At 39.2% G+C, this 20,115-nt stretch overlaps 1 protein-coding gene across 1 annotated transcript; it reads right to left on the reverse strand.

Moving 5' to 3' along the window:
• Positions 1 to 2,177: 2,177 nt before the first annotated feature.
• ZKSCAN2 (zinc finger with KRAB and SCAN domains 2) lies at positions 2,178 to 20,089 on the reverse strand. The gene is made up of 9 exons (XM_072597827.1): positions 19,954 to 20,089; positions 19,082 to 19,185; positions 18,488 to 18,973; positions 17,810 to 17,996; positions 15,813 to 15,895; positions 15,326 to 15,452; positions 13,784 to 14,461; positions 8,747 to 9,235; positions 2,178 to 3,966 (listed from the first exon to the last, which is right to left on the reverse strand). The coding sequence occupies exons 3-9, from the start codon at positions 18,893 to 18,895 to the stop codon at positions 3,128 to 3,130; spliced, it is 2,811 nt and encodes a 936-aa protein (XP_072453928.1). The 5' UTR covers positions 18,896 to 18,973; positions 19,082 to 19,185; positions 19,954 to 20,089; the 3' UTR covers positions 2,178 to 3,127.
• Positions 20,090 to 20,115: the final 26 nt, after the last annotated feature.

Here is a 20,115-nt window from a genome sequence, read left to right on the forward strand (position 1 = left end):
AGAGTTAAAGTCATAATGATTACATTATTTTTCAAATAAACACACAAAATACAAGTTATAACTGATCAGTGGCCAAGTCCACCAACAGTTCTTAACAAGCAAGTGTTGGCAGGCAAGCATGACATGCATTATCAGGAAGTCCTGCATGTATCTGCAGGGATATGTGCGTGTAACAACTGGTTTACAATACATGACAAAATTTCAATGCAGGAAAAAATCCACAAATTTAAAATAAATTATTAAATTTAAGATGCTTCATCTTTGAAAAAAATATTTGAAATAATGCAAAATTAAAAAAAAACTGTTAAAGGATTAAAGAAAGTAGATTTCAGGGGAAGTACTAATTTTTTTTTTTTTTTGAAAAAGGGTGGTAGGTCAAATAAGTTTGGGCTAGATCATCTTTCAGCTCAAAACATTAACAGGTACTTAACATTATTTTTCTTTTACTTGGCATTTATATGGTGCTTTAAGGTTTGCAAAGTGCTTAACAAATATCTCATCTTCCCAACAACCCTGGGAGGTAGGTGCAAATAAGATTATCCTTTATTACCATCCTAGATGAGGAAACTGAGGTAGAGTTTGAGTTTCTCCAAGGTTACACAGATAGTAAAGGGTTTGAGGCCACATCTGAATCACATCTTCCTGTCTCCAGGTCAAAAGCTCTATCTACTGTTCAATGTAGCTGCCTCTAACGTCATTTCTCTGTTCAAAAGCATTCAATAGCACTCCATTGCTTACCAAATAACAGTTCAAGTTCCTGAACTTGACATACCAAAGTTCTGTAGGATCAGGTTCCCACAAACCTTTCTCCTCTAATCTGTCACTACTATTCTCTTATGTAACCTATATTCCAGTCAGCTATACTATTCACTGTTCCCCAAATGAACCCTGAACTTTTCCACCTCCTTGCCTTTGCTCACATTCTCTGTCTAGAATGTCCAGTCACTGAAATTCTATTAATCTTCCAAAGCCCAGCTTATGTGTCCTTCATGATTTATTCAAAATCTCTCTAGACAGAAATATTATTCCACTTCTTTCACTGTATTTTTATGGCACTTGATTATTTATGCACAGTCAGAATCAGAAAAGCCCTTAAAGGCCAACCAGTTCATCTGGAGATAGTGGTATTGGGGAACTAGTACTGGATTTATGGTCCTAAGTTTTGCATTTGCCATTGTCATTGCTCATGGGGCAGGTAGCATCTCACAATGGTTTGATAATTAGGGAGTCATCAACTATAATCCTGCTAAGACACAGGGCCACTGGGCTTTACAATGTGCATAGGCATCGTAAGGCCCACCGGACCTTAAATGCCCCCACTATACCTTCTTGATGCCCTGATGTGGTCATCTGCCCTGCCACTGTACTGAGGCCAACTGAATCTTCCAACTTGCTCTGTAGCTAAACCCTCCTATATATGTTGTCTCTCCTAATTAGAAGGTGAGCACTTTGAGAACAGGGGCTGGTTGACTTGCCCATGGTCACATAGCTAGCAATTGATGGAAGTGAAGACTTGAATCCAGGTTTCTAAGTCTAGCACTTTTGCCAAAGAAGTATAAAAAGAGGGATCCTCACTTATCCCCAGGGCATGCTTTCACCATATCCAGGATCACCTCTAGCCCTAAATAAAATCACTCTTACCTGCTTTTGTTGGGCATAAATTCTACCACTCTTCTCATTCTAATAATTTTTTTCCTGAAGTTTCCCCCAAATTAGAGAATCTGGACTTCTAGATTTTACATTTTACCCATCGGGACTCAATGTTCTCACTCTCATAGTTTTCCTTCAACTCCTTTCCAGTGGATAACATAGGGCTACCAATCAAATACCTAGGGTATTAATTTGATGTTCTCTTACAGCCTTTATAGCTCTGATATTCTATGACCAAGAAGAAGAAAATTAGGAAATTTGGCTTTTAGTTCTGACATAAAACTCCTGGATGTAATCTGAGAACTAAGCAATGGAGAGAAATTATTCAATGTGTCACAGGCAGGTTAATGTCTTGGAAAAAAGAGCCTCTCATTTGTTCAGATATACTATTGTATAAGTATAGGTTAAAATAAAGATGCCACTTAAAGTCTGTGGATATTAGCACTGAGGATTCAAAACCTTAAGTTGAGTCAAATGTTCACTAACGAACCAGCTATTATTTTAACAGGAATAATTATAAGGTAGAATTAGAGTATACATGAAATTTTACTTTATTCTGATAATAATAAACATTAGAAGCATGCATTCTATTTAGTCCAAGATGGGGATGAGAATTTAGAAGTTTTAAACAAGAGTAAAAACTTAAAAGAGTAATACCTACAAGAAGAGGTAAAAAGAAATAGGATTTTTCCTTTGAGAAGGCCAAGGGAATTTAATCTTCAGTTATATATTACACAAGAAAAGTGACCAGTTTCTTTCCTTCTCCCAGGAACAGAAGTATTGGAACAATGACCTTAAAATACAGTGCAAGGGGTCTTAGGCAAGAAGAAACAACTGCCTGAAAGTGAAGGATGGGATGTCAAAACATTTCAAAAAGCTGCTGAGGGAAGCAGTATAATCTCCAACCTCTTTAAAAATAGGAACAGTTAATCATATATTTAGGATGGTTTAGATACAATTCTGGGGAACAGGTTCTTGAAAGTCCCATTCAGACCCAGGATTCTGGTATATCAGTGAGCCCAAGTTCATTTGGAGATCGTGATTATTTTCAGCTTCACATTTCCTTGAAGAAACACCTTTGAACTGGTATTGTTGGAGTTATGGCCATAAGATACATAAGATTTTAAAGTTAGACTCCATGTTTTCTCCACTTTTTTTAAAAAGGACAGATCAAGTTATATAAAAGAATCAGGGGAAGATTCATCAAGTTGAGGCAGAAATAGGAATTTGACCCATGCTACCTGAACATTAGCATTTCCTGGCTTCTTAAGAGTTATGTTTTATAATAAATATAAAATTGATTCCAGGACTGACAGACTATTTTATGAATGAAGATGAAAGACTGCAAACTATTTTTTAAGCCAAAATGACATTTAATTAGGAGATGAGAACTCTGTCAAAAAGTTTTTCCAAATTCATCAGTCCTGTTGAAGTTTTCTGGAGTATAATCAGATTTAAGTTGGGATGGAAGTTTTTCTCACATGTGAAGTCCTTGGTGTTTAGTAAGAGCTGAGCTTTTGCTGAAGCTTTTACCACAGTGAGAACACTCATAGGGTTTTTCTCCTGTGTGAATTCTCTGATGTTCTCTAAATCGGGTACAGTTACTAAAACTTTTTTCACAGTCTGCACATTTATAGAGATTCTCCCCTGTATGTATTCGACGATGGGCACTAAAGTGAGAGCTGTTGGTGAAGCTTTTCCCACACTCACCACACTGATAAGGTTTCTCTCCTGTGTGGGTTCTCTGATGTATTATAAGGCTTGAGCTCTGACTGAAACATTTTCCACACACACTACATTTATAGGGTTTCTCTCCTGTGTGGATTCTCTGGTGAGCACCAAAATTTGAAGAGTCATTGAAGCTTTTCCCACATTCAAGACATTTAAAAGGTTTCTCTCCTGTGTGGATTCTTTGGTGTCTTATAAGGCTCCTACTTCTACCAAAGCATTTTCCACATACATTACATTTGTAGGGGTTTTCTTTTTGATGAGTTGCCTGACACATCAGAAGATGTGAGTTCTGGAGAAAAATTCTCCCATATTTGAAAAATCTGTAAGGTCTCCATCCCATGAAAGGTCTCCGATGACCTATGACCTTTCCTAAATCTCTCTGCTGGGTAATGAATTTTCCTTGTCTTTCTCCTGGGAGGTAGTTTCTCCACTGTTTTTCAGACTTGCATTCCCTCTTATGGTCTTTTCCTGGATCAACAGCATGGTGAATGCCATCTTTAGACTTTCCTGTTAATGCTGAATGTAGGTTCCCTTTCTCATATATTTGTGCTGAATCTTTCTTATTCCCATTACTCATCTCAAAACCTGAAAAAAAAGAAAATGAAAAAGTGATTTTGTGCTAAAGCTGAAAGAGAAAATATGAAGTATTATGCTGGCTTCTGGAGACTATAAAGAAAAGACTAACAGTCTCTGCCCTAAAGGAATTTATAATCTATTAGGGGTAATATGATACACACCCAATAAAATACTAAGTCGAATGTGATATAGCAAAGGAAAGATCCAAATATCTGAGGAAAGAAAGAAAACTTTCATCTGGGGAAAAAAAGTGAAGTGGGAAAGAAATTAAGGAAGGATTCATGGAAGAAGTGGTACTTGAGCTGAGCATTGACAGAAAAGGATTCATGTAGGTAAAGTTGAGGAGGGAGTATGTTCCACGGATGAAGGCAGTTTGCATGAGCAGGAGATTGTAGGACAAGAACAAGTAGCAATCAGTTGTCTAGTTTGTCTTAAACGCAGACTAAGTGTGAAGGAGAATCATGTGGATAAATCTGGAAAAGTAGGTTGGAGCCAGATTGTGGATGGTCTTAAAAGTCATATTAAATAGTTTGTACTTTTGTCATCTACATACATGGTAGTCAAATGACAAGAATTGCCTATTAGGCAGATTATTTTAGCAGCTGTGAGAAGGGCTGAATGGAAGAGAGAGTGAAAAATTAAAATATAATTAATAAGACAAAAGTAGGGCTAATGTAATCCAGATTTTCAAAATGAAGAGAGACATCTGCAAACTGTAGCCCAATTAGTTGACTCTGATTACTGGGAAAATTTCAGAACCAATCATTCAGAAATGGTTAGTGAACAACTAGATAAAAAAGCAGTGATAACAAAAAATGAGCTAGAAATAGAGAGGGGCATATGAAAGATGATAATATAAGTTGATAGATCAAAAACTAGTTGAATTGCCTATCTGAAAGAGTTTTTAATGGGTCAATGTCATCCTGGCAGGGGGTCTTCAGTAAAGTACCCCAGGTATTTAAGGTTGGACTTGTGCTATTTAGTATTTTTATCAGCTAGCTGGTACACTCATTACACTAACACAAAATACTAGGTGACAGGATCTAAAAAGATCTTAACAGATTAGAGCATGTGATAAAATCCAATAATATGAAATTTTAATAGGGACATTTATAAAGTCTTAAAGTTGAACCCAAATCAAAACTGGGTTAAAAAATCAGTTTCACAAATATAAGATGGGGGAGGTGTGGCTAAAAACAATTATTCTGGAAAAGATCTGGGGGGTTTAGTGGACTGCAAGCTCAAGATCAGTTAGTGGTATGATGTGGAAGTCTAAATAATAGATCACAAGCTTCATTGAGAGGCCTAGCTTCCAAGAATAGGAAGGTGATAACCTCATCGTACTTGATCCTTGTCAGACTGCATCTAGAGTATCGTATTCAGTTCTTGGCACCAGAGTTTAAGAAAGGTATTGATAATTTGGGCAGTGTCCAGAGAAGAGCAAGGGCCTTAAGTCCATGTCATGAGAGAGTTAAAGAAACTGGGGATGTTTAATTGTGAGAGTTAAGAGAAATATTAGCATTCAAGTATCTGAAGCATTGTCATATGGAAGAGATATTAGACTTGTTCTCTTTGGTCCCTGATGGCAGGACCTCTGTGTAGAAGTTGCAAAGAGGAAAATTTAGGCTTGACATTAGAGGAAAGACAATTGGAGTTGTCATAAATTATAATGAGCTATTCAGGGGAGAAATCAGTAGTAGAGATATAGATATGAGAATCATCTGCAACAGAATTATTCAAATCATGGATGTGGTTGAGATCACCAAGAAAGAGCCAACAGGGGAGAAAAGGGGAGATCCTTGGGAGATGCAAACTTTAGGAATGAGAGGACAGAGAGGGGAACCATACAAAGAGACTGAAGAATCAGAGAGATAGAAGCAGGAGAGAACAATGTTATTGATGCCAAGGAAGAAGAGAATACCAAGGAAGAGATAGATATTATTAAATGTTGCAGACAGATGGAGGATGAGGACTAAGGGGAGATCACTGGATTTGACAATTAGATCATTAATGACCTTAGAAACAGAAATATGAGTGCTGATAATAGTGAGGAAGTAGAGGCAGCCAGTACAAACTCCTCTTTTTAACTTTAGCACTGAAGAAGAGGATGATACCTCAAGGAGGCGATAGGGCCAATGGAAGTTTTTTATAAGTATAGGGAAGACTTGATTATTAATTTTGAAACAATATCTCACACTTTCAACCTATACACAGTCTTTTAAGTAAGCAGACCTCTTGCAATAGGCCAAGCAACATTCATGGTGCTAGGTATGAGAAATAATAAGAAATGGTTTCAAAATTCTCTATTTCAATAAAGAAAGTGTGAATAAGTACATGTTAAAGAGTTACATGAAGTCTAGAATTTCCAGTATTTCCTGTGTTACTGACAATGAGTCTCAGCACCTTCATTTCCTCTCATTTTTACATTCCGCAGTCTTTTTTCCAGTACTAGACGATATAGTTGTATCTTATTCTCAGCATCACCATTAGCAAGTTGTGTGACTTTGAGGAAGTCATCTATCTTCTCTGGGCCCTACTTTTCTCATCGTAAAATAAGAGGTTGGACCAGAAACTCTTTAAGGTCCCTTCCTGTTCTAATATTCTATGACTCTATGAATATTATTAATATTGTAAAAAATTCACATTTGAAGGTTTGTAAAACTCTTCTCCATTCTGTGAGGTAAGTCGTTTGAGAAATTTTGTTTTGAAAATAAAGAAACTGAAATATTAAGTGACTTTCCCAGGTTCACCCAGCTAATGTTTGATGAGTAAGTATTGGAAGATGTTTATTCAATTCAATTAAACAAACATTTATTAAGCATTTAGTTGCTGGAGATACAAATAAAATAGTCCCTAGTCTCAAAGAGCTTATGTAATACACAAGCACTCCCCATATCAGTAAATTTAAAAGACTAATAATCTAATGGCTAACATAGTATTTGCTACGTGCTAGGCACTGTTACAACGATTACTGTAAAGACTAGGAATTGCACAGGTGTTAACCTGCACTGGTAGAGGGAGTTTCCTCCTCTGGCAATTCCTTATATCAACAAAATCCTAGATCCAGTCCCAGTACCTCCTCCTTATCTTTAGTGAACATGACTTGAAGACATTTGGCTACAGCATTGCCTTACGAAATGTGTTTCTTCATCTGTTTGATAACATTGGTGGCATTTTATCTACTCTATGTGGCAGATCGGCCCCTATCCCTGCTCACTCTACAGCTGAGGTACCCTGAAGCAGAAGTTGGACTTGACAAATGCAGCCTCTTCCAGTGCTACTCTAGCTTCAGAGCAGAGGGTTGGAGTTTACAACCAGTTCTGAGTTAGTGGAATGAGGCAAGTTGGATGCTCAGGACCTGTAATTGAAAATTATCCATTCTATCTTTGTGTTTCCCAATTCTAACTCATTTTCTACCTCTGACAATTAGAACTCCAGGTTTCCAAAAAATAACACTGCCTCCCAACCAAAACGTCTTTGGTGTAATTCTTTACTGAACACGTCTTGCTGTAGTGGTAAGAACAGCAGTTTGAGAAACAGAGTTGGATTCTAGCTCCAGCTCTGCCTTTAACTTGCTATGTGACCAGGGTCCAGTCACTTTCCCTCTATGGTTTTCAGCTTCCACATGTGCAAAATGAACATAGCTGGACTGGCTCTCTCCTAGCACCAAGGATCTGTGGTTATGTCCACTGCTTCCCCTGTGTTTGGCTTATTTGTCCCCCACAAAGCGCTCTATTAGTGCAATATGATTTTTCTTATAACAAGGCTACCTTTATCCAGCTTTCTTTTGTGTTGAGTGATTTTTCCTCAAATTTCTCCTAGCACTTTGCTTGGCATTCTTTGTCCCCTGTTAACATTCTCTCTTGTATCATACTTACTTGTGTACAAGTATGATCCGTCCATTAGATTGTGAGCTTCTTGAGAAGAAGGACTGAGTCATTTTTCATCTTTATATTTCCAAAACCTAGTACAATGCTTTGAACAGAGCAGGTGCTTAATAAATGTTTGCTGAATTAAACAGTTTTGATATTTCATGAGTTTACCAAGTATAGAAGTGAAAGTCCCTAATCTGCATTTCCAAAGGTTTCTTCTGGAACCCTTTACAGGACTGGAGTCATGTTGGCAATATGCCTGCTTTTTGGCATGGTGACTATTTTTAACTTCAGATTAGTGTTTAGTCAACCTTCCCACAATTTCACTTGATTTCCTTTAGAATTATTCAATTAAAAAACTCACTAAGTGCTTATTATATAGGTACACTAAGCACCATGTGGATACCAATTTCAGTGATTTAATCTCAATTTTTGCTTGAGACTCTCCTATCTTAAAAATACCTTCTTTTAGTTACCAAATATCTTGAAAAAGTGATTTAGATTCATTCCTCAACACTTGTCCGTTGTTTAACTCCCTACAAGTGGGCTTTTGCTCCTCCTACTCTATTGAAACTATTCTTTCTGAGGTCACCAGATCAAAGGATCTCTTCTCAATCTTCATCTTTGCTGACCTCCCTGGAGCTTCTGATCCTGTGAAATGCGCCCCACTCCTACCCTCCTGCCTTGGCATCTGTGACACTGCACTACTCCACCTGTCCTGTTTGTCTCTATTGGGTCTACTGCTTGTCCTCTACTTGTGGGTGTCCTTGATCTCAGGCCCTCTGCTTTCCTCTCTAGAGGTTGGAGGTTTTTCATCTACTTCATTTGTCACTGGTTTCTCAACTGTGGAACCAGAACTTTTTGACTATGCCGTCCTTTCCCTCATTTAGGCTATGACCTATGAGGAAGGTTCTCACCGCTTAGGTTTTGACCCAAAGTTGGAGTGCCTTGGGACTCAGGTTCCTCTATCAGTTCCTTGGCACAAATTCTTTGGCTGTCAGAGTCTTCTGTTACAGCTGCTTGTAAGGACTTCTCATGCTCCCAGCTTCCCTGTTCTTGGGGTTCAATCTCAATACCATTCTCTCCTCGACTCAAAGGCTTTAGTTCTTCTGGGTTATCAGTGGAAGAGGCAGAAGCATGGGTATTCATCAATGCATCCAACTCCTCATAGAAGGCACATGATTCTAGCACACTGCCATTTCTTACTTTGCGATAACTCTTTTGAAGGCTTTTGAACTTGGTCCGGCACTGTTCTGGTGTCCGAAGGAAGCCATATTCTTGAAGCTGCTCAGCCACTGCTCCATATACTTTGCTTTTCCGATGACAAGCTTGGAGGGCTTCATAAAACCGAGACTCACTAAGAATGTCAAGGAAAGTCTTGGTTTCCTCATAGCCCCAGTGTACACCTGCCATCAGAGAACAAAGGTAAGAGATAAGACTAGAAGCATGGTAGAAACTAGAGCCAATAGCAGCACCATAGGAACTGTTGGTTTTCTGTAGCAATTTTTTGAGGAATCATCAGAAATTATTTTTTATGGCAGACTGATGAAATGACACTCAGTTAAATTACTTAAACTGTGACCCAGAAATAATACTCCTAAATGGTTTACACTCCAAAAGAGATCAAAGAAAGAAGAAAAGGATCCATATGTACAAAAATATTTATAGTAATTCTTTTTGTGGTGGCAAAGAATTAGAAATTAAGCAGGTACAAATCAACTGGGAAATGGCTGAACAAATTATGGTATATGAATGTGATGGAATACTAACGTGTTGTAAAAAATGGTGAAGGGGACCATTTCAAGAGAAGACTTGTATGAAATGATGAAGAATGAACTGAGCCAAGCAAGAATAATTTATACAAAAACAACAATATTATAAAGACAAATATCTGAAAGACTTAAGAACTATGATAAATGTCATGTCCAACTACAATTTCAGAGGTCTTATAAGGAAACATACTACTCACCTCTTGACAAAAAAAGGTGCAGATTGAGGATATATTATTTTTGGACGTAGCCAAATTTGTTTTGCATGTCTATATACATATATATATTATATTTGTTATAAGGGCTTTGTTTTTATTTCTTAGGGGGGTAGGAAGACAAGGTAGATTTTCATTACTTTTTAAAAGTAAAAATTTTAAAATTCAACAAAAATATTTTAGTACTTTAAAGAGTTTAACATTAAGAGCTAAAATATTATAAAATTTATCAAGAGCCCTTTACATCTACTGGTATCTATTTGAATTTCTCAGAATCACAGAATGTTAAAACTAGAATGGATCTTAGAGATTATGTAGTCAAAATCCTTCATATAAAATTCTGGAGGCTATGAGAGATAAGAATTGATTTAGAATGCATTTTAAAGTTCTATATCCTTAGCCTTGACTCAGGAAAAGCATGAATATTACAGAATAAGGAAAGCAAAATATTTTTTGCCACTGCATAGGCCATCATGTTAAACTCAAATAGTAATTGATCCTTGACACATGACTGACTTAGGAAATCATAAATTAAGATTATCTATGTTTTACTGTACATTTATTTTGTTAAATATTTTCCAAATAAATTTAAACCTGACTTCAGCCAAACTTGGGAGTTTTGTGGGCTGTGAATTTGATACCTTTGGTGTAGATTACATACCTGTGTGAAATAGAGAATTCAATGTAGTGTGGTAATTAAGAAATAAAATCACTTATACTTACATGGTGTTAAAATGCTTACAAACTGCTTTTTTCACAATAACTTTATAAGGCATGTAGTACAAAAATTATTACCCTCATTTCCCTCATTTTACAGATGAGGAAACTGAAGTTGAGACAGTTTAAGTGAGTAGAAGTTGTGAAGAGGTCAATTTAGGCTTAACTCCAGAATTCCCCATATGCCACAATCAGTCAGCAGAGTAAAGAAGCGATGGTTGTGATCTGCACTGGTGGAAGGAGTACTCATATTGATGAAAAGCCAGATTCTATAGAGGTATCAAATTCATTCATTCCTAGGACCTTGTTATTTATACATAATTAATTTCTCCATAGTGAACTGCAGTGAAACCCTTCCTTTATTCACATCACAATTCTAAGTTTGAACACTGTGCTCTCATGGAAGATATCATATCACAGAGGACTCTCATTGAGTTAGGAACTGAGAAACAGTACATTTCAAGGACACTACACACAGGAGTCAGAAATTTTTATTATCTATGTGGAACTGAAATCTGCTACTGAATTAGTATAGTACTACCTTTGGGTAGTAGTTAGACATTTTTTCTTGTTTCCATCTCATCCTTAAGGATTTTTAGCATACAGCTTACCAAAGGGTCACATGAATATCCCCACCCCCAAGATCATTCAGATGTTTACTAAACCTGCAAGAATTTGTTTGCCTTTTATTTCTCTGCTTATTCCTACAGCATATCTTTCAGAAGACTGACATTTAAGCCTTCCATTTACTGTAGGAGACCCTGAAGGATCTGCCCTAGGTGCCTAATTCCTTTCTGTGTGTTCTAATACTAGAATAAGTAATTTTCTTCCAAGAATTTAGTTATCACCGTAACTTAAACTACTTTATATATGTTTAAACATCTTTTTATATTTTGCGTATTTTTAAAATGGTCTGTTTCTTTTAAAGGGTTAAGGTCCCTTTAATAGAATTAGTAAGTTTACGAGTTATCGATAGTTGATGAGAGGACTATTGTATATATGTAGGAAGATTATATGAGGAGAGGAAGTAGGTCCCATTCAAAAGAAAAAGAAACAGAGGGATGAATCTTGTTCTGATCAGATAGTGTTCCTCTGCACATCAGTGGCACCACCCTTGTTGCTTTCTACTTTTGCTTTTGGCAGGAGAGGAAGGAAAAACTAGGGGTACAGAAGATGAAAGGACATGCTTTCTTTAGAGCATCTGATAACTCGTATAATAAGGATGGTTGAAAGACTCCAACAACTGGGAAAGATGTTGAGACATTCCCATAAACATGTAACCAACCTTGAGGGAGAGCTGGTCTCTTCTGGGATGTCAGTGGCAACAGTGTTCACCTGCTGGATATGTGTCCAAATTATAAGCAAAATGGTCAAGAGAAACTAAATCTTCTCTTCATGGCAGAGTTAACTTCATAAAGTAACAATATCTTCATGTAGTTAACATGTATTTACTTGTTTCTGAATTCCTTAATCTAATTATGTCTAAAGAATATTCAACTGCAGGGTACCTTTGATGAGCTACTTCACTGCTGACTCAAGAGAATAATGATGAAGCTATAGCTCTTCAGCTTTCTGTGAGTCCTTCACTGGGACCAGCTTCCTCCTCACAATGGGCAATGCCATCATTCTCCAGCATCTCAGGCAAGCAACTTGGATGTCATCTTCAACTCATTCTTATTCACCCTTAACTGTTATAAACATTTTACTACCAAATCCTGCCACTCCTTCCCCTACAGTGTCCACTGCTTCTGGAAGCTTGTTCTACGCACTGGTTATGATACAGACAGCCAGAGGGATCAAACACAAAGCCCCATGCAGTCCAACACTCCTGAATTTGGCCTGAACCAGATTAAATGTAACTGAGAATATGTAACTAGATAAATAAAAACACAGTAACACATAGATAGTATTACCTTTTAAACCTAAGTCCATATGCAGCCCCAGGAAGCATATGAATACAATGTATACTTAAGTATACAAGTCTGTATAGACTTGTGGCTCTGCTACATTTTGAATTTAATACCACTGCCCTAGATCACTACAAGCAGGAACTCCTCCTTTATGGCCTTGCTGCTTTTGGTACCACAGCCCTATCTAACCTCTCCACTCACGTCAACATTTTCTTACCATACTATTCCCTCTTCCTCCTAAGAGTTGATTTACAACTATCGAAACAGATATGCAAATCTGGGAAAAAACTTGGCAATAATACAATGGATATAACTGGTGGCATGGTCTGTACTGGTTGTACGTTTTAGCAAATACGCTAATGAAGGGAATGTCAATAAAGAGTATTATCAGTTTGTCCTTGAGGCGTACGGATCAAGACCAAGAATAACCACTCAAATCTGGAGTCACCACAGATTGGCCCTCAATGTCTAGATTAGATAGACAAGACTGATGTACAATGTACCTCTTATAAGGGTACACTGTATAAGGTGGGAGTACAAAGTCATCGAGGATTCCCTGTTACTTCCTTATTGCATCAGAGCTGCTGGAACCAGCCTTATTATTCAAATCTTCAGGTTTAGAAGTTAGTTCATACTTGGAAAGGAACCCTTTGGAGAGAGCTACAGATCCTTTGGTCTGAGTCAACTAAGGTCAAGGTTATTAAAAGTTTTAACTTCATCTTGGGTTTTAAGCCAGAGGAAGCTCCATCATGATAATGTGATATGACCTAGATTCACCTTGCTATTAGGAACATCAAATGTCCTTTTATTTTTGGTTGTGATTGATCTCACTATGAAGAGATGGAGTACAACAGCAATCAATTGATAAGTCAAAAAGTATTTAAGTACCTACTATGTGTCAAGCATCATGCTAGGGCATAGAGATAGATACAAAGGCAAAAATGAAATAGTTACTGCCTTCAAGGGGCTTACATTGTATTGGAGAAACAATACATACACATAAAAATAAAAAAAAATACAAACATAGTGTAAGGAGTGTATCTTGGGTTACTTTCAAAAATTTTAAATACTTAATATGATTTTACTATCGAATTCAACAAAGTAAAGATAAGTGATTTCAGCAGGGAGGCAACAGCAGTTGTTGGAGTATGAGGAAAGACCTCATAGAGGAGACAGGGATTGAGGTTTGAGGGAAATTAGGGATTCCATAGGAAGGGAGGAGCAGCTTTATGATGAATAGCTATGCTATAATCTTGATTTAGTCACTTCCAATATGATTTTTTTCTCACATCAGACAATGTGACATTTATTTCTACGCCAAAATAAGGAGAAAAAAGTCTTACCACTTAAGTTTTGGAACAAGGCTGGAGCCCCAGAGAGTTCAGGCTTTTCAGTGAACTCAATACCCATTTCATCACCATCAGATTCTTCTGCAGCTTCTTCCTGCTCCCATCTGTCCTGTTCTTCAGCTTTGGGGTTGACATCCCCTTGCCTTGGGGGACAGACAGTCTCTTTTGGGATGTCAGTGCTTGTGGTACTGGGTGCAGGATTCAACAAGGCATGCATCTCTTCATAGAAGGCACAGGGCTCTAGCATGTGGCCATTCCTCACTTTTCGATAGCTCTTTTGGAGACTTTTGAACTTGGTTCTACATTGTTCTGGTGTCCGGAGAAAGCCACACTCTCGCAACCACTCAGCCACAGCTCCATATACCTGGCTATTTCGAGGACAAGCCCGAAGTGTTTCATAAAACCGAGACTCTCTGAGAATTGCAAGGAAGGTCTTAGTTTCCTCATAGCTCCAATGTACCCCAGCAATCTTTTCATCTTCCAAGGCCCATGGCTGCTGGTCTCTCCAAGTTTTTCCATTCCTTTTTGCCAATGCCTGGATAGATCCTCGCTTTTCCCCTGTATGGATGCCTCGAAGTACATGTCTCTTACTGGAGCCTTGGAGTGTTAAGACCCATGGTTTTTTCCCTCGAGCCAGGTGTGACACCTTCTTAGCTGTTGAAACTGGCATTCCTATGGGAAGAGGAAGGTATTTCATATCTATCCCAGAAAGTGACCCTGAAATCATTCCTTCATTAATGCATTTTTTCACATTACTCATTTCTGCAAGGAATGCTTCTCCGTATATTCAAAATCTACCCTTCAAGGTTCCATTAAAGTCTAATTCTTATTATGTCAGCTTCTTTCACAAATAATACCTCCTCCATAATCCTATGGCATTTATGTATTATCCATAGTTATTTGGCATAATGACATAATGCCTTGTTTTGTTTTTTAACTTTTCATTCCTTACTTTACCAAATAGACTAGAAGCACCGAGAGGAAAGCCACCAGGCTTTATACATTTCTTTTGAAAATCTCTCATATCACTTAGCACTGCACTAAACAGATAATAGGCACTCAATGAAAGCATCCAAATAGTTATGTCTGTATGTGTGGACAAAATGCTATGGGAGTTAGGAGGTATGAATGAGTTTAGAATCTATTTCTTAAAGGTATGATGGATCATAAGTAAAGAATTCTGGGAGATGTTTTGGCTGTGTTAAATAGGAGGAGGGAATATGAAATGAAATAAACACTAAGGTACAGAATGAGAAACAGTTCATTTATAGCTCTGCAGAGAACAGTGTGTCCTCTGAGGAGAAAGTCTTTGCCTAGAAACCAGGACTAAAAGCTTGTTGTCTCTACAGCCTTGTATAGGTAACATTAAATTAGAGTTCCTTTTAGAAGGCCATAGAGGATGAGAATTTGTTTTCTCCATGGGGGGGACTAGAAATACAGATACTACTATCTTGAGGTTCATAGGAAAGTGATAATTTTATTGTTAGTAGAACTGACCACAAACTACACAAACCTGAATAGGAACGAAATCCTTACCCAGAGAAACTATGTTCCTATAATTCTCCTTTATGATACCCCTGCAGAAGTTCTTGTGAGCAGGATTTAGATGCCCCCACTTCTTGTGGGAGAGGTTTCTGGACATTCCCGAACATATCACAGGTTCCTGTAACAACACTGACACCTAGTACCACCAAGAAAACATCATTGCTCTTTCCTGAGATGAATGGCTGGGAATGAAACACAGAAGGACCTTGAGGTGAGAAATGTGATCAAGGGCCCTGGGATGGGTTATCTGCTGAAGAAGGGGGAGAACCTCTGCAGGAAAGCCATGAGGTATGGGAGATCTGCCAGCATTATTTATAAAAAGTTGATCTCCTCCAGAAAATAAACACAGGAGCCCTCCCAACCACCCCAAACATCCCAATGGGATACAAAGCTGGGAAAGAATAGATGGAAGCAGCTAGAAATTTAGATGGCAAAGAGACCCCATGACTTTTGGGAAGAGAAAAGAGCTATAATGTACCTGGGACCTAGTAGTAAGAAGTGGCATAGCCATCATTTTCTGATCTCTGGTGTTCCTCTTTTCAGGAAGGTCAGGAGGTAGTGCTGAGGAGACAGAGAAAAGCTATTAGCACATTGGGCTTTTCTGTCTTTTAATTATTGCTTCTCACCTTTTTAAAGAACTTTAAGGACTTACATTTTTTGTCTTTGTATTCTCACTGCTCTGCACACAGTGGGCTTTTAATGTGTTTTTAATATGTGTCAAATAAAAATAGAATGAACAGAAAGATAAAACCTAGCACAGTAATTATAATAACCAAGCTTAGTCTGCAAAAGAGTTGAGAAAATGAACTTCCCTCCCCTCTTTGCAAAGGCAAGGGGATCTCAGGTGTACCATACTGCACAATCTGCAAACAAGGTTTCTGTGCTGGTTAGTTTTGCTAGACTGATTTTTCCTTCTTTCTTTTTTTCTTTCAAGGAATGGATGGTTTACTAGATGGGGGAGTGATATTTACGGAAATGAAGGTGAATTTAAAAAATATGCTTGTTGAACTGAATTAGTATGTACAATATGCTGGTTACCATTACTATAAGGAGAGGAACAGATAAAAGTAAGAGATATTCTATTTTATATACAGCTCAAGTTATGTCCACCTCTACCCTGGAACCTGCCATCTGGGGATAAACTCTATAATGAAAAAGCTTACTTGGGTCGCTAGACCTTTGAGTTTGTTCTTACTTTAAATCCCCCTTTTTGAAACATAAATCCTCCCTCAAGAGGATGGACAGTCATGAAGCTGTTGTTTATAAGACATCCTTCAGCCTATCAATGTACCAAAAAAGAACAAACATTTTAAATCCAGGAATTCCTTCTCACTATGGGACAGCGACATTCTGAGACAATTCCAAATGAACGATGAAGAGAACGCAAGTAAAGTCACTTTTTAAAATCCTCAGTGATGGCTTATCTTCATTATCTGAGGGTGGACTTGTTATTTGGAAAGAGACAAAAGTCATCCCGAGCCACATTTGATGAATAAGGTGGATAATCAAACTTTGTAACAATTTTTTTGCTCATAAAAATGAATTTTATTCATAAAATAACTTATTTTTATTACTATTAACTGCTTCCAAAAAAAAATTTCCTCCTAAAATCAAAATGACACCTATCTGAATGTAAGACATTGTGCAATTGCAAAAGAGAAATTACAAATACGTGTTGGGCAATGAAAAGACTTTTAGAATAAGCATATATTTTGCCAAAGCAATATTTGAAGGACAACATTTATTTGGATGTTAATGCTCTGGAATGTATGTTAGAAAATGACAAATTTCACTTCTACTGAGGATAGAACAAAAAGGCAACCTGCAGCAGACAACATATAACCACTTCACTCTTGTACTTTAACTTTTCAGGACACTTTCACGTACAGTATCTCAGGTATTAGACACTCAAACTTGTTACTGAGGTGGGTTAGGGAGTCTTCTTACATAGAGGTCTTTAAGAAGAATAACTACCTCTCTTTGTATAGATACTGAAGCTGGAGTGGTTCTGTCTAGGGGCCTAGGGTGGGAGAATGGTCTGGATCATTGCTTTCCAATCTGTGGGGATGGAAATGAGGTGCAAAGAGCTTTACAATCTGTAGCAAGAACTAGGTGATGATGATAGGACGTTGCCAACTCAGTAGAACTGGGTGAGGGGTAATTCTGCTCCTGGTCATCTGGCATAATTAAGTTTTCTACTGTCCAGTGAGAAAGACAAAATCCAGTCCCTTAAGCTTTTTCACTAGCTAGCAGAGCTGATGATCTACATTATTAGTCATCGTCATGATGAACGATGAATGTGCAGAGTCGACTGTACAAATGCTATGCCATAAAGGAAAAAACAAGTATGATGACTAAAAAATGGGAATGATGCTAAATACCAGTCTGGATGACTTCTGGAAGCCTTGACAAGTCTAAAACTTCACGCCTGGTCAAGACTTCCTCATCTATCCAAGATAGATGTTTGCTTCTTACCAGTTTTTTGTAAGGATTGGGGCTCCCCTTTATGGTTTAGTTGTTCCTGAAGTCCTAAGCGTAGGTTCCCAGCCTTCTTCTGTGTTACCAGCTTAGGCTGGCCCTCTACTTGTTCCATTTGAAAGCATGGTACTTCCCATGTTGTTCCAAGCGACACTGTCTTCTCTAAGTGCACGTGATTTGTAACCTGGTAAATAATATCCATCATCAAATGAAGATGGGGGAAAAGGGCAGGAATCAGGGTTAAATCCCCAAAGAAAATATTCTTCAGGAATACAGAGAATGGAGAAAAGGAATTAGAACTTCATTGTTTTGGGGTAATGAAAAACAGTCTGGAATGTTTTGGTTAACATAAATCCAAGAACAAGGCATAAAGTATCTGTATGCCTGATTCTCTTGAAATGGAAGATCTGGCCAAGTCTCCCTCATTGACACAACAGAAGAAAAAAATCTATTCAGACACAAACTTTACATGTTCCCCAGAGGAAGACTTCAGACAGCTGCATAAAGTTTCCTGCCATATGGCCACAGCCCAAGAACTACTCATGGAAGCAAGTAACGATTTAGATGCTAATAGTGAAGTAATATGCACTAATTTATCCCCACTCTTCTCTAAGTCTGTCTATTTCTTAGTCCTACGCCTTTCTAATTACATAGATCTGTATTTCATCTTCTCACCTGCTGCTTCAGTCTTTCAGGCTCTTTCTCTAAATCTGCAATTAGGGTTACAGCTTCCTCACCACTCTTTGGATACTGCTTCCGTGCCCAGGTCTGAATCTCTTTGGGCAAAATGGTCAGGAACTGCTCAACTACCAATAATTCCAGGATCTGCTCTTTGGAATGCACTTCTGGCTTCAGCCACTGGCAGCAAAGTTCCCAGAGTCTGCTGAAAGCTTCGTGGGGTCCAGAAACATCCTCATAACGGAACTGTCTAAAGCTCTTGCGCAAGGTCTCAGAATCAGAGTCCTTCCCTTGAAAGGTTGATTCAGAAGCCCATGAAATGTCCTTTTCCACCTTCATCATCAGGTGTCTCTCTAGCTCCAGAGAAGCCTTCACTGGAGGGCAGGGAGCTGTAGCCATCATCATCTACTTTAGGTTCCACTTCACTCTGGCTAGAAGTTGGGTCATAAATCTGCTCTACCTGAGAAGTATCCTGGAGAAGAACTTCTTTGAGGAGACAGCAAGAAAAAAAAAATCAACAGAAACAGCAGAATGCAGACACACAATTCAACTTCTAGTTGAATTAAAATGTGAAAGATAAAGGGCACTTACACATGCACTGGTCTAGAAACTCTGCTTTGTATCCCACAGAGGTTAGAGGAAATTCGTTTTTTCTGAATACTTTTCCCTCAATGTAATCACTATCCCATCAGGCTCTGAGAAAGGAGGCAGAGGAAGAAGCTAGTGTGGTATAATAGCAAAGGACCAAAAGGAACTAAGTTCCAGACCAAGTTTGTGACTAACTTGCTGCGTGACCTTGGTTGGGAAAATTGCATCAGCTCTGCACCTCTGCTGTCTGTTTTTACCTTGTAAAATGAGGTTAGACTCCATGATCTAAGGTCCCTTCTCACATTATTAGGTGCTTCTCATCTATGGCATTCTAAGTTTTAAGGTCTCTTCCAGCCCTGTCATTCCATGTTCTAATGTCCCTTCCAGCTCTGATACCCCACGTTCTAAGGCTCTCCCAGCCCTGACACCCCACGTTCTAAGGCTCTCCCGGCCCGGACACCCCACGTTCTAAAGTCCCTCCCGGCCCGGACACCCCACGTTCTAAGGTCCCTCCCGGCCCTGACACCCCACGTTCTAAAGTCCCTCCCGGCCCGGACACCCCACGTTCTAAGGTCCCTCCCGGCCCTGACACCCCAGTTCTAAAGGGCTCCTAGCCCGCACGGGGCCCCTCCCTGCCCGGCAGAGAAGGCCGCAGCCCGCCTGGCCGCCCAGGGCTCCCTCCTCTCCTTTGTCTCGGAGCGCGGCGGGGCGTCCCCGAGGAGGGCGGAGGGAGGGGGTCCGGGGGGCGCCCCTCGGGCTGGAGGAGAAAAAAGCGGGGTCCACGCCGGGTCGTGGGTTATCCCCCTCCCCTTCCCCTGCCCCGCCCCGCCCCGCCCCGCCCGCTCCACCGCCTCCTCCGGCACACGCCCACCGACCGAGCAGCCCAGAGCACCCCAGGCGTCCCGCAGCTGGGGGCGCCCCCGGGCCCGCCAGGCGTCTTCGTAGCGACTCACCCCCGCCCCCCGGGCCGGGCCCCGCCTCAGATGCCAGGCCGCAGGGCGGGCGGCCGGCGCGAAGAACGCTGGGAACCGTGCGGG

This window comes from Notamacropus eugenii, chromosome 1 (assembly GCF_028372415.1).
Source record: "Notamacropus eugenii isolate mMacEug1 chromosome 1, mMacEug1.pri_v2, whole genome shotgun sequence".
Lineage (NCBI taxonomy): Eukaryota > Metazoa > Chordata > Mammalia > Diprotodontia > Macropodidae > Notamacropus > Notamacropus eugenii.

Excerpts from the sequence above, each read along its gene's own strand:
- ZKSCAN2 (XM_072597827.1), bottom strand. The coding sequence starts at position 18,895 with ATGATGATGGCTACAGCTCCCTGCCCTCCAGTGAAGGCTTCTCTGGAG. Across the intron at positions 15,896-17,809 it reads CCAATCCTTACAAAAAACTG|CACTACCTCCTGACCTTCCT; the intron begins GTAAGAAGCAAA and ends CTGTCTCCTCAG. Across the intron at positions 9,236-13,783 it reads CTTGTTCCAAAACTTAAGTG|GTGTACACTGGGGCTATGAG; the intron begins GTAAGACTTTTT and ends CTCTGATGGCAG.